The 15,228-nt window shown below is 38.1% G+C and overlaps 1 protein-coding gene across 1 annotated transcript; it reads right to left on the bottom strand.

Annotated features, from left to right (window-relative positions):
• Positions 1-1,142: 1,142 nt before the first annotated feature.
• Positions 1,143-13,817, bottom strand: LOC120725507 (plasminogen-like). The gene is made up of 19 exons (XM_040018472.1): positions 13,709-13,817; positions 12,727-12,862; positions 12,519-12,625; positions 11,507-11,621; positions 10,813-10,952; positions 10,509-10,662; positions 10,312-10,430; positions 9,496-9,658; positions 7,977-8,101; positions 7,737-7,896; positions 7,181-7,362; positions 6,941-7,089; positions 6,761-6,854; positions 5,142-5,256; positions 4,785-4,859; positions 4,569-4,709; positions 3,712-3,818; positions 3,204-3,349; positions 1,143-1,464 (listed from the first exon to the last, which is right to left on the bottom strand). Exons 1-19 carry the CDS (start codon positions 13,755-13,757, stop codon positions 1,303-1,305), a joined length of 2,439 nt encoding a protein of 812 aa, XP_039874406.1. The 5' UTR covers positions 13,758-13,817; the 3' UTR covers positions 1,143-1,302.
• Positions 13,818-15,228: the final 1,411 nt, after the last annotated feature.

Raw genomic sequence — 15,228 nt, 5'->3', positions numbered from 1 at the left:
GAACCACGTCATACAGTTATTAAAGTTATCTTTAATGCAACCAAGCTTCAAGTATTTTCATTTAAAACATTTACTGTTATAAGATTTAAAGTGCGCCATCATCTGTGCCTTCACTTAATTAATAACCTCAGTAAACACTTTTCATATGAGTTTATGTTTTCAATTGTCTCTTTCAACTCTTTTGTAAGCTGATGTTAACCTTTTGCATTTAGGTTTCAGAGTTCGCCACGGTACAGAAACCGTTTTAGTGAAAGTTACAAAAGATCTTCTCATGGCCTCTGACAGTGGACTCATCTCTGTGCTTGTCCTGTTAGACCTCAGTGCAGCTTTCAATACTGTTGATCATAATATTTTATTACATCAATTAGAGCATGCTATTTGTATTACAGGTACTGTGCTGCAGTGGTCTAATAGACTCCAATTTGTTCATGTTGTGGAGATCAGGGAAATATTTTACTGCTACTATTCATAACCATTATCATTAACCATTGCATTAATTCTTATTCTCATCGAAAACATTGATTGACACTGTTGGTATTATGTTATAATTTGTATTACTGGTGTTATCATAATCACGTACTAACCTTTTCATTACAGGTGTAGTTGTAATCAATTTTATATACACTTTGCATTTCTGTGCTTATTTAAAGAGTTGAAGCTCAGTCAGGTAGTTGAAGGTCGTGAACTTTGTTTGGCGCTATGATCAGACAATACACGGTGTAAGGGATGTTGAGCTATGGAAAGAACACGCTTACACAACACATATTTTACATTCTAATGGAGAGTCCTCTTCACACACACTAAGGTTAATTATGGATTTCCACAGGATTCTGTGCTAGGACCAATTCTGCTTATACATGCTTCCCTTGGGCAGTATCATCAGAAGGCATAGTATACATTTTAACTGCTATGCTGATGACACCAAGCTTTATCTATGAAGACAGATAACACACACCAATTGGTTAAACTGTAGGAATGTCTTAAAACTAAATTAAGTCACACACAATCAAGTAGGAAACAACAACTGAATCTTTATCTTGTATTTCACTCAATGTAACCACAAAGAAGTAGATTTGTAATGCATTTTCTGTAAAGAATGGCTTCTAAAAAAAAAAAGTTTAACCTGTTACAGAAACATTTTCATTGCTTTTGAAACCAGTAAGCTGCTCTGCTTTTAGTCTATCCACTTCCGGATAGAATAGAAAACCGAAAAACTCCATGTCATGAAGTCAATCATTGCCAGAGCAGAACAATATATACAGGTTAAGACATCCTCAGTAAACACACTGCAGATGATAGCTTTTAGTTGGCTTTGATGGTTGTGTCTATCCAGTCCTTAAACTTAGACACTCGGGCGTAGACACCAGGTTTCATGGCATTGGCGCAGCCCAGACCCCACGATGTGACACCCTGCACGACAAACTTGTTCTGCTCATAGCACACCAGAGGACCACCACTGTCACCCTACAGGAGGAGAACACATGTGTAGAAATAACTACAGTTTTTGATTATGTTTAAGTTAACAGCTGCTGAAACCAGCCTAGAAAAGAGCAGGAAACACGAAGGAAGTTGGGGTTTTTCTGCATTATTGTGTAAGCAATAAACTAGTGCTTATTTGCCAAATAAACAAACTATTTGCAATATTAAAAATCTCTTTCTTAGAAAGTAAACATATTTGTGTTAAAATGATGGGGGTTAAAGTGAGAATGGCTCAGGAAATAAGCCAAATACCTGAAACTACAAAAACAAAACATTCGTATTTAGTTATTTCCCATCCATTTTAGAAGCAACACAAATTTTCTATATCTACAGTCCACACTGTAATTTGGGCTTGTTTTTCCATGTTTCCATGTTTAATGAATTCATGTTTAATGAATGTGTATGTTTAATCAAAATATGTTTGTGCCAGTACTGAAAGTGATGTGCGCTGTTTAGCCTTTTTAACACGCAGTAGACAAAGTCAAGTGTTTACTTAAATCCTCAAGAGTGTTGATGACACTCTTTGCAGCCATGCAAATAACCTTTGATCTTTGTCTTTAACTTCTGCTACTCGGGTTGACTGAAATTCTCCAACATTTCTATAATCATTTTCTGGAAAGAACCCCAATAACTCTGGCAAACCAAAGAACTTCCTCTGTGAACTTTTGCAGAATCACCTGACAAAAAATGTCTGATCTTTAACCTCCCAGCTAAATAGTGAAAAGTCTGTTTGTTGCTGGAGTGAAATTGATGTTTGAATGACACAAACAGCTGACCACTGCATTCACCAAAGTGAGTGTACTGCTTTCTGTATGCTCCATCAAAGCAGCTCTTTCACCTCACACACTTGAAGAATTTTCAGTATTTGAAACTGCTTACCTGTTGAGCGCTACATGTGAGAAAGGACAGCTGTGAAAAATAGCCCAAGCCGGTTTTCCCCAAATGATCTTAAATGCATGTGTAAGAAAGCAAATTCATAATATTTGATTCTTATATTTTTCATTTGCATAGCCACATCATTACTCCTCATACTGTTTGACAACTTCAGCTTGAAAGATGTCAAACTATGAGTAAGCTCTTTTTAATTTTCTTTTTCAAGGACAACATATCCCTGCAACAAACCCTTGCAACTGGGTACGCCATGTTAAAACTGCCATTTTTCCCACACAGTTCTTTCTATGTTGATGTAAACCTATTCATATTAAAGCTACAACTTGGAATGTTAATGTGCTCAGGAAATCCTTATTGTATAAACCACATATGGAAGAACGGATGTAAAAAGTTAAAACAAGTATGTCTAGTTTTAGCTGGACTAACAGGTTTTATTTAATATAATTAAACATTCGTATCAAAAGCATAAATTACCTGTTATACAATCAGATTTTTCCAAGTATTGGATTATTGTACAGTTCCACATGCAAGTTATTTGATTTTGGTCATTTTATCTGTAAATTTCACAAATGTCAAAGCACCTTTGAGTTTATATTAAATTACATTAATGGGTGGAGAATAATTAACTGTTTGAATTTACTATAGAAAATTATTACTATTACTAAACTCTGTGTTGAACTGTTGTAAACAAATGAAACATTTATATATCTGATTCATCTTTTCAGTCATTAGTTTCTGGAAATCTATTAAAATATGTCAGGTCAGTAAGATGAAGTAAAACACACACATTTTATAAACTTTCCCCAGTTTTCATAGGTTTGTGTTTTTCATACCCGGCAGCTGTCCGCTCCTCCCTCGATATATCCGGCACACATCTCGTTGTTTTGAACTCTGCCGTTCAGGTATTCTGGTAGATTACACACCTTGTTCTCGATAATCGGAAAACCCTCTTCTTTCAGGACGCCATCGCCTCCTGTACCTGCCAACACACCTGTGTGCAATTACCTTCCTCCTCCTCATCACCATCGTCATAAGATGTGTAGCAATACATGTACAGTGGAGTTTCTTGTGTTATAGAGCGCTGACAATTATTTACAGTGTTCAAAAAGTTTTTAAAAACTTTTACAATTGACCAAACTGCTAAACCTCCCTGTCCAAGATGTAATGTGTTTAATTAACAAAGAATCATTAATTAGAAATTATGTTCAAAAATAGTAATTATTGCTGGTCGATATAGAGAGCCACAGTAAAGCTTACAGTTTGTATCAGTCAGTTTTTACTCTGTCATTACAATAAGATCCACAGACATTAAAAAAAAAAGCACACATCTATGTGACGTACCTTGAGTCTCACCCCATCCAGTTACAAAACACTCTGCTGTACTGGAAACTATATAGTCCTTTTCTGGGAGACAAGCTGGCTGCACGTTATCATTTATTATAGCAGGGCTGAAAGAAATGCAAATATCTTTAATGGCATTCACAAGATCAAACTCGTGTCAACAAGTTACTTATTTTTCTGCATACTCAGTTCCAAAAAGGTTGGGACACTGAGCCAAATGTAAATAAGTTAATATCACATAATATAATATAACAATTTTAATGCATGGGTGTTACCATTTTATTGCTAGTATGTATCATATTGTTACCAGTTTGTCACTAAGCTATTGCTAATTGGTTTAACTCATGGGGATACTTTTGCTCCTATATTATTACACAATTACATACATTTTAATGTAATATTATTCCAGTATGATTACGCTTCATACAAGATAACACTTTTACATTACTTCCACATTATTGGCTACTTGTTTCCACCTTATTACCCCACTATTATGATAGTATAAGCAAGCTGTAATAGACGGTGCTACCCATTCACGGCTAATTATAGATGAATTTGACTGATAGCACTATTGTTTTTTTTTTTTTCACACTTTCTTTTCATAGATATTGTGATAATTGTAATATCAGATGGATAACTAAATAATTAATAGACAGTATCTGTATGCTGGATTAAAGTATGAGAGCCTGTTTTCTAACAAGTCTGGTAGCTGAGTCTCAGTGTTAATACTTTCAAAAACACATATTTCATCCATGCTTCAGTCCTTCAGGTTAGCTAAGATCAAAGTTCAGATCTGCACCAAGTTGTTTGTGTAATATCATTAATAGCTGACCCAGGATGATTAGACCCATACTGACCTCTCTAGTTTAAGCAGAGCAATATCTGCTCTGTTTGGTCCCATTACTATTTTCTCAAGTCTCCTCTCTTGTTTCGATGGCTCATTGCCTCTCTCCGTGTGGATACCCAGGAATACCTTGTAGGCTGAAGGCCAAATGGAGCTGGTGGAATAATCAATCACTGTTTGAGTTATTGCAGAATTTGATTTTAATTGTTAATGGTGGTCCTGTTCCTACCTCTCGAAGCAGTGAGCAGCAGAAAGGACCCACTGCGGGTCGATCAGAGTTCCTCCGCAGACATGTTTTCCTATACTAGTAGAAAGAGAAACAGATGTTTGTTTCACAATGTACAGACGAGATGCAGCAGCAGCTTGCTTTCAAAAACAAATGAACTAAAAAGTGAACAGACAAACAAAACCCAGGCCAAAATCAATATAAAATACTGTAACATATCGCTATTAACATTCAATGTATTTATTTCTCTAACAACAAGAACAAGTCTTTACAGTATTTACAGTTAACAGTCAAAAGTATCTAAATTACTCTGTACATGTTATATTATGAATGTAAGTCCTTTTGGTGTTATTTTCTCACCTGGTTCGGAGGCTGATTTGCCAGGGCCATGAGTGAGGATTCGACACACAGCCGCCGACAAGACGACTAAAACAACGTTTTGGTTTGATTACTGGTGTTCCGCACTTCATGTCAACTATAAAGCAGTAGTTCATTGTCATGAATTCTCAGAAGATGAGTGAAACAAAAACACTGAATTAGTTTAAACTTTAAACTTTATAGTCTCATTAGCAACAAGCCAAAGGAAAAGTTTGCACAAAAATAGGTTTATTAATCCATTTTACTCAGTAAATGGATTTTATCTGGTATCTCTAGCATGTCTTGGTTAGCTGGACAATAATTCAGCAGCACTGTGTATTGCCTCACAGTGTCAAAGTCATGTGCTGGGATCCATCAGCTGGCTGTGTGAACATGTTCCATTGCATTTTAGGTTACTGTAGATTTAAAAGACTGGACATCTCTATGTGGTAATCCTGCACTTTTTACCCTCTGAAATCTGGGACAGGCTCCAGTCTCCACACATTATTGAGATCAAGAGATTCTGCTCTTTTGGTTTGGCTTTGGCTCTTATGGCCTCATTTAGCATCACTTTATGCCTTCTATTTAGGTCTAATTTAACAAATACGAATGGTTTGTGTTTTTGTAAGCAATTTTTTACTGTTAAATTAAGTCTTACTTTTGTGTATTTACCACTACTGGGGAGAACAAACATGGGGTTTGAGACCTGGACAGAAATGTTTTGTTTTCCAGAGTGGAAAATAGCTAGAGGTCAGTGGGTATCATCTCAGTCAAGTCCTAATCTGTTTGTCTGGGGTGATTTGTTTTGGTTTGAATTGCAAAAAGCCATGGTACACCTGCAGCAGAAGTACAGCTGCACAGACTGTTGAACAGTTCTGAGAAGTATTTTTAGGTTTGTTGTTGATCCTGCTCTGATGGATATTTTCATATGTGTACCTGGCCTGTATCACTACACTCACTGGCTTTAGAAAGTCTGCCCACTACCATCTTTCCCATGATGGTATGATTGTGTGTCTTTGCACATAGTGTGCTGATCAAAATAAAGTCCCAACCCTGTCTGCATGGATTCTCAGCAGAGCTGAACAGGATTTGGCTCTCCCAAACAAGTCAGCTCTTCACATTCACTTACTGTCATTTGTCTTTATCTTTAATTATCTGAAGTCCAAAGAGAAAAAAATATGTATTATCATCACTGGCATCTACTAGCTGCAAAGAGGTATTAGCCTATTTCCACTTCTAAATAATGGGATTTATAGTAGCATGATAGAGCGGTGCGGCATAGATAGAGACAGAGATTTTTTATTGTTGAGACAATGTGTGAATTTCTCTGACCAAAACAATATTTGTTTGATAGTTGCTAATCTCATTGAACTAAATGAGATATTGACTGTTGTTAACATGGTTAGAATACCAGAACACATGTGGATAGATTCAGACCCACCATAGAGTCTGGTGGGTGACACAGGTTGAGATGAGTGAATAGAAAGCAAGGGTTACTACAGTCTGCAGTTCAGACTGAGCATCATTCATGCTGATAGAGTGGTTAAAAAGGTTGGTAGATGGTAACAAATTAAAATAAAACACACTGAATCTGAATGCCAACACAAACAATGTTCATATACCACAGTCAGGGATCTGGCAGTGTTCCCATATCCTGTCCTTATCAGTAGTGTAGCACCACGGTCCAATTATATCGTTGTCTGGATTTCTGCAGCTCTGATAGTGGACAGAGGAGTTAGAAGCTAGAAAAAAAAATCTGTTCTTACCACAAAGAGTTTTTATTGCAACACCCACGCACTTACATTGCCGTCCAGACCCTTGGTGGGGTGAGTCTCTGGGGTGAAGCTGATGTGACTGTGAGGAGTCTGAGAACTCCACGCCTGGCATGTCACACCATTCGCAGTAACAGAGGTTGGACCTCGGTATGTCGCTCCATTTCCGATCTTGCAGTCTAAAACAGCCGCAGCAAAACAAGGGAAGTGAATGAAAGGTCAAACAAACTGGCAAGGAAGCACAACATGTGACACTTAAAGCTGATTCACCTTTTTCCGGTGGAGTCTGGATGGCAATGGAGGCGATGTGTGGCCAAGGAGAACTGACTTCTGAAGGTCTGACAGAGCATCTCTTCAAGTTGCAGTGCTCCCAGCGGACTGCGGGGTCTGTAGTGAAACACCAGGGAGCTCGGTCCCCATCAGGGTTCCTGCACAGATTCCCTCTGAGGTCCCTGTTGTAAAAAAAAAAAAAAAAAAGCCCCTGAAACTTTAAGACATCAACCTATTAAACAAGATACTTTAGAGTTAAGCCCATAGAGGGGGCTTAATAAATAGATGGATCTAATTGGAGTTGGAAAAATTGTTTTTTGTTTTTTTGCCAGTCAGAATTCAGACTGCTAAAAATTCATGGATTTTACCACATAGGTTTAAGGTACATCTTCAGCATGCTAACATTCTTCTTGTGTGTAGTGATGAATTCCTGGTTCATGTTTGTGTTAGAATATAGTTTTTTTTATAGTTTTTCCCCCTCTCAAGGTTAGCTGTCCTATCCTCTTGTGTCATCCTGTTGTGTTAGCCATAAAAACTGAATGTGTTTAATACTTACGCATCAGGGTAGGCTTCTGGAGTTTTGTAATGTCTGTGAGGAGTCATGGAGCTCCAACTTTGACATTCTTTTCCACTGATGGTCTCTGATGTTATGCCCCGATAACTGAAACCGTTCCCTTCATAGCAGTCTTCCTCATTTGGGGGGATCACTGGATCACCTGCAGCAAGGGATATTGAAAGGGGGGAGATTCACTCATTTTTGAAACACAAGGACGAGATAGCTTAACTAACACTATACCTTGTGTGCGTGCAACCCCACACCGTGGCACGTTGCAGTACTCCCAGCGTTTGCTGGGGTCAGTTGTGTAGCACCAGGGCATCAGTTCATTGTTGGGGTTACGACAGTAGTTATTATCCAGACCTCTGACAAAGAAGATGAAAACATATTTGCACTGAAAAAATAATTTTGAACAGATTTCTTCTTCTTTTCTCATATTTTTCTCATAAATGTTACTGAATAAATTCAATGAACATTTCAAACCATCTAATGTAAAGTAATATTAAACATTTTCTTTTTTGTTCTTTTTACAGTTCTTTTTAAATAAAAAGTATGCAGTGTTTACTTAATATAAAAATAAGTCAAAGGAGCTTGCAAAGAAAAGCGTCTGGACTTCTTTAAGTTGCTTGAAGACGTTTCACCTCTCATCCGAGAAGCTTCTTCAGTTCTAAGGTCAAATGGTGGAGAGTCCCAGATATAAACCTAGTGGGAGTACTCCCCCACAGAGGGACAAAAGGACCCCCTGATGATCCTCTAATCGCCTGAGCCAAGGTGTGAAACTGGGTGTGGGTCCCAATCAGCCAGAGTTTCGGGTGAGTTCATTGTGAAACCTGGCCCCACCTTATCATGCGAATTCCTGAGATCAGATGGCCCAGGATGTGAGTGGGCATTAAGGCGTCTGGGAAGGGAACTCAAAACTGGATTATAGATGGCAGAGAGTTGGTGTCGTAAACCACCGCAAAGATGGTCGCTCACAGTGGACATAGATGGCTTCTTTCACTCCTCTTTCAAACCATCTGTCCTCTCTGTCCAAAATGCCAATGTTCACATTTTGGACAGAGAGGACAGATGGTTTGAAAGAGGAGTGAAAGAAGCCATCTATGTCCACTGTGAGCGACCATCTTTGAACAGAGGCGGTGGTTTACAGACAATCACACACACACACTCCTCATCGGACGGACTCTGTTGCAATACATCCGTTTGTCATGGGCCCCACCGGTAACATTTGAACTTAAAAAGGCTAATCTTTTACTTGTGCACAATTTTATTTTTATTCTATTTTTTTGCTACTTTGGGGGAAATTTTTATACTTGAAGTTCTGTTAAAACCTGTTGTAATCCTGTGTTGTTCACAAATTTCTTTTAAAAGGCTTAACATCACTGAAGTACTTTTAAGCCACACAACTGTGTTTGTCTGGTTCCTCTGCCGTTCATGTACCAGAGCTCTAAGGGTCGTTCTTAATCTTCTGATACTAGCCCAAAATTACTCATATACAGTACCAATGGATAATAATAATGGATTGCATTTATATAGCACTTTTCGAGACCCTCAAAGCGCTTTACAATTCCACTATTCATTTTACAAGACGAACTGCCAACTCTTGAGCCACGATCGCCCTAATAACCAAGGTAATGACTCCACGTAGGTGCTACACACACTAGAGCTGAAAACTATTGACAAAAACTGCAAACTGCAAACTCCCACTAATATTTGGTTCGCCACGTTAGGATGGACATTAATTCCTGGATACAGCTCTTACTTGCAAGGGTAGTTTTCTGGGGACTGGTTGTGTTTATGTGGCACCTGAGCCGACCAGCTCTGGCACGTTTTGCCAGACTCAGTTACAGCAATTGTTCCTCGGTATGCTACACCTTCCCCGGTGACACAGTCGACCTCTGGGACAATGGTGGAAGGTTCAGCAGCTGAAGACGGAAGAAAAGGTGTATTTCATGTACAATGCAGCAAAAAAAGAAGTGAAGCATATTCTCTGTATTTTGTTGTCTTTTATACTTTCTTACAACTTCATTTACATAAAGTCTCCTTTAGTTCTATTCTTCCTTTTCTGTTATTCATTTTACTTATACTTTTAAGTAGTTTCTGGCAGTGGATGATGGTAGCTTGAGTTTATTTAAATATATATATTTCAATGTTTATTCAACATGGATTTCTGAATGGGTTGTTGTGTTTTGTCTACAAGCTGCTGAATTGGGATTTTGCCATCAATAAAGAACACCTGAAATAAATGTTGCCTGCTTAACTCTGCACCTTGATTGGATTTAATCATGGTACTTAAAATAGCAGGTCACTATAACATTAGTTGAACTTGAATAAACTGAATTTAAATACTTTGCTGCCTGTAAATAAATTGAGCAACAAAAACTATGAAGTTTGAATGTCTGGTTTCATTGGAACATGAATATATTTGTTTGTCTGCAACAACTCTTGCACATGACATTCTTAATTTTTGACCATCATGCTAATTGTGTTGCAGAAGAACACGCTGGGCAACAAACAACAGCTGTGAAAGCCTTTTTGTAGTTCATTAATGAGGAAACATTTAAAAATTGAGACTTACTGCAGCGCGGTATGGCGCAGGAGTCCCACCGTTTGGATGGGCTGGTGGTGAAGCACCATGGTCGGGGATCTCCATCTGGATTTCTGCAGTAGTTCTCCTCAAGATACTTTTGTGGTAGACTGCACAGAGTATAAGAAGAAGTATCCAGAAAGTAATCCAGAAAAGGCTTGTTAAACTCACAAAGGTTTTGCACTTACCTGCTGGGATGGTAGTCATGGTTGTGAGGTTTCTGAGAGTCCCAGCGTTGGCAGGTGAAGCCGTTTTCAGTGGTGGAGATTTTTCCTTTGTAGTCCTCACCATTGCAGACTATACATTCCTCTGGGTAGGAAAATCCCTGATGTATCTGATATGCTGGGCCATGGATAGCAGATAATGTTGTTCCAAATTATATATTAGTATTAAACCAAATGAAGACCATTGAATGTAAAATAGCTGCTAGAGTATAATTAGATATGTGTGTGTTTGTTTGTGTGTGTGTGTGTGTGTGTGTGTGTGTGTTACCAGAGCAGCTGGGTACGTTGCAGTGCTCCCAGCGTTTCTGGGGGTCAGTGGTGTAACACCAGGGTCCCCCTTTGTCCCCATCAGGGTTTCTGCAGAAGTTGGACTCCAGATCTGCTCGTGGGTGGCTCTGCGGCGTGAAACTGCAGCAGAAACATTAACAAAAATTAATGTCATCAATAAAATACAAAATTTTATTGATAACTTATAAAGCACTGAATGGACAGGCTCCAGAATGTCTGTCTGACTTACTGCAGCATTATATGCCTTTTAGAGCTCTTAGATCAAGTGATCTGTTGCTCCTGGCCACGTCTGAGTCCAGGCTGCTTCACAGAGGTGACCGGGCGTTTGCGTTTGTGGCGCTGAAATTGTGGAATGATTTACCTCTCCACATTAGAAAGGCCCCGACCGTCAATCTTTTCAAATCCTACCTTAAAACACATTTTTACTCATTGGCTTTCAACACTGCATGAGAGTTACTATCTATCTACTTACTCATCTGTTACCTGGTATTCGTTATTTGTTATTGATGTCATTTGTTACTGATGTCATTTGTTACTGATGTCATTTGTTACTGTGCAATTTTTATGTTTACACAGCACTTTGGCCAATATTTTGTTGTTATTAAATGTTCTATAGAAATAAAATAATAATAAAAAGATAAGAAATGGTTAAGTTAAATCAGTTGAATACATACTTTGGCCTGTGTGGGTAGCTTGCGTCCCATCTCTGACAGACCTGTTCTGATTTTGTTCTGGACTTTGTTCCTCTGTAATCTGTTCCTATCCCATTTGCGCATTCCAAGAGATATTCTAGAAAAGAAAAGAAAAAAGAAACAACAGGACTCTACTATTGTGTTGTATTCAATCAGATTGAACCACAGTAGTGTTTATGTCATGGTCCTGGGCCATGTTGGCCCAGTATTTTTAGTTTTCATGTATTTGTGTATTGTTCCTTATTTAGGCCATGCTTCCTGGGTTGCTCTGTTACGTTGTTCCTTATGTGTTTTCCCCTTGTGACTCTTACCCCCTGTGTGCCCCTCTGTGTATCTGTGAGCCCTCGTCTCTCCTTGTGCTTTATTCCATGTTTTCCCCAGCCCGTTATGTCTGTGTTCTCCCCGTGCTCTCTCTCCTCCTGTCTGAACCTCTGTGTACTTCCTGTTTTACTTTGACAGTCTCCCGTCAGTGTTGCATTTACTCCTGCCGTGTCTTGTTATGATTATTAGTGTCACCTGTGTTCCCACTTCCCTCGTTAACCCTCTGTGTATTTATGTCTGCGTCTCCCTCAGTTCGGTGTCGCGTTCTCCCTCATGACTGTGTGCCCCTCCGTGTGTTTCCTCGTAAGTCAGTTCCTTAGTACTTCCCAGTTTAGTTTCATGTTATTTTGTATCGGTGTTATCTTTTGTCAGCAATAAAGCTGTATTTTGAGTTCAGTCCTGTTTTCCCGTGAGTTTGCGTTTGGGTCCTGTTTCCTGCCTGCCACACAGCCTGATCATGACAGTTTAACTTGCAATCCAGCTCCACTGTGTTTGCAGACACAGTCCAAACATCATTGATCATGACACATTGGCTAAAAATTAACCACAATGTTAGGAAAACTAAAAAGATCACACAAACCAGAGTAGAACAGTCACCAGAGACAAAGAAAAGCAAATGCAAAAACAGACAATTCAGTCTTATATCACTTTAGAGGAATTTGAAGATCATTACCGTTTTTTTCATATAAAGCTGTGTTTCTTCTGCGCATGATATTCTCTGTTTTAGAGTTTGCAGCTGCTGTCCAGCACTCGCTGTCGTTTTCATCATACATAAAAGTCCTGTTTTTTAAAAAAAGTACATATGTATATAAATGTAGTGTGTGTGTGCACTGTTTAATACCCAAGATGAAAACAACTGGGAGTGTGAGGTATGAACTTACCTGCATGTGAAGAGTGTTTCAGTGTTACATTTGGTAGCACATTCGGCCAAAGTGCTGACTGAATACATTCGTTTATTCAGTGAGAGGATCCATGCCCCTTCAGTTCTGGAGTAGCCCTCTATCTCAGTAGCACCAACTGCAATCATACACACACAAAAATAAAAAATCCCCCAAAGCTTTATTTATTAACTGATTGATTTGTTAGTTTATTCTTTGCTGTTTGCCTGAACATTTCCAAAATTATTTAAGCAAGCTTCTGTTACATTACTGGGATGTAATTAAGGTAGGTAGGATAAAAAATTTTAAGAAAAATCACTTTCTTTTGTTGATTTGACCTAATCTTGAATCAGAAAGTCTACATTATTAGTTACACTGGTGGATACTCTTATTAAGCATGTCGAAATTTTCAAATGGGGATGTCAATGTATTTACAAATGATCCTACTAAGGAAAGATTCACGCTTCCGATTCCTCTAAACACTAGGTTTCAGGATTTTTTTTTCTTTTTTCTATTTTTTCATTCTGTATGATGGCATTGAGAGTTGATATCCCTATTTTGGTCATCACAGCCACACAGGTGTGTCTATTAGCATAGAAGCCCCGCCTACCTCCACTCAAACCTTCTGTTTGCAAGAGATAGTCAATCAGATAAAAGACAGCTAAAGAAGGTCGTTTTAGACCATAGATGGGCTGAGAGAAATTACATCCGGCATTACATTCCATTATATAAAACATCTTTGCGTTGAGCCCACAGTTAACATCATCTATCAGTTGTAGACATGAGGTTTAGCTTTAAATTTATTATCCAATGCTGTCTGTTCTGACCTGTTTCCATTACATTTATGTGGCTGTGTGAACAAAAACTCTGCATTTAAGCTCCTAATACATATCAATGAGGCACTCTCACAGTGAATCCAACAACTGCCTCTTCAATGGCTATGATACATTTATTAATAATTATCATTCAAAGATGAATATCTTACCACTGCAGAGCAAAGCTCCAAGGAGGAAAGCTGCTGTGTTCAGGTCCATGGTGAGACCCTAATATGATCAGATACCTCCTGGTTTATTGTTGGACTTCTTTTAGCATATTGGGAGGACCAATAGGACAGCTCAGTTATTAGTTAATCATTGTCCTGACAAGGACAGCAAAAGGGCAGCAGGTCGAAATCCTTGTTTATGAGAGATTTTGGAGCAAAACAGAAGAAAAAAATGTGATTAAAAACACAGCAATTTAATTATTTTCTGCTGCATCGTTATGAAACACAGCTGGAGTGCATGTAACACCTCAAGAATTTATCTGTTCTCAGATGTAACGACTGGCCTTTTGAACTAATTATTCTTCGGTAGCACGTGAAGAAAATAATAAAGGTTTATTATCTTCTTTTTATATTTCACTTTCATCTCTTTTGTATAACAAAATATAGGCTAAAGGTTTGAGTCAAAGCAAGAATAGTTTTGTGTCTTTATTATTTTTTGTTTTGAATTCTGTTTGGTTGCAGTGTTTATTTATTCATTTTAGTTTAGTTTTTATTAATTGAGTGATAGGGTGTGACTACTTTATCATTGACAAGATGTTGCTGTGCAGCAAATAATGAATTCGAGACTGTGGAAAAAACCCAACTCTTTCTGTTTCCTGGCTATGTCCATCTTTTCTATACAGTCTATAATGGCGTGGAGGCAAAAACAGGAAGAGGCAATCTTTCTAAAACTGGCTGGATATTTGAAATCTGTTTTATTAAAAACGTAGGAATATGAGACGATTTCTTATTATAACCAAAGAAACACAGCCTAGTCGTCAGGCTTAATTTAATTTTGTTCAAATCTGTGATATAAGCAATTTACAAATATGATAGAAGTAAGAGTTGAGAAATCTTACATGAGCACAACAAACAGCTGACCTTACATGTGACATACACAAGACTGAGTCAATTCAGCTGAAAGTCTTAAATACAATGGTAGTAATGTTTCTGAACAACAAAGCATGCAACAGAGGACAAAGAAATACACACATATACAACTCATGAGACCATATGATCATATGATGATCCTAATGCTACCTAAGAAAGGTTAAAGTAAGAAAAACACATCCTATCAAAACCCTCATAATAATAATGATATTTCAGTAAAGTCAGGGTTCTCCACGCAGCTTCCAGCTTCAGTCTAATTGTATCATAAAAGTCAACAATCAACTGTGTGTCATTGTTTCTTTCTACTGTGGTGCAGGAATAGCAGACGCTGCCATTTACAATGAAAATAGATGAGAAGTTGCTTAATATAAATGCGCTGACAGATCACTGCACAATAGTAACATTTTTAAGGACATGAAATGTACATGTCTTTAACTGAAGCCTGGTTTTTCTGAAGGACTTAGAAAATGCTCATAACCTTTATTATTATGAAGACCATTCAAAGGTGGTTTTGATCAAAATCACTACATAGAAAATGAAAATGACGGTGAGGATGTGTTAGTAACAATGTCAAGTTTGAATAACACACACTG

This window comes from Simochromis diagramma, unplaced genomic scaffold (genome assembly GCF_900408965.1).
Source record: "Simochromis diagramma unplaced genomic scaffold, fSimDia1.1 OVJJ01000802.1, whole genome shotgun sequence".
In the NCBI taxonomy this organism is placed as follows: Eukaryota; Metazoa; Chordata; class Actinopteri; order Cichliformes; family Cichlidae; genus Simochromis; species Simochromis diagramma.
Note: the sequence above shows the minus strand (reverse complement) of the source record. Positions and strands in the feature narration are given on the sequence as shown.

Bases quoted from the DNA above. Each gene is read 5' to 3' on its own strand.
- LOC120725507 (XM_040018472.1), bottom strand. From the start codon at position 13,757: ATGGACCTGAACACAGCAGCTTTCCTCCTTGGAGCTTTGCTCTGCAGT. The intron at 6,855-6,940 runs GTAAGTGCGTGG...GTCCACTATCAG, and splicing joins CCAAGGGTCTGGACGGCAAT to AGCTGCAGAAATCCAGACAA. The intron at 3,350-3,711 runs GTACGTCACATA...GTGTGTTGGCAG, and splicing joins TGGATGGGGTGAGACTCAAG to GTACAGGAGGCGATGGCGTC.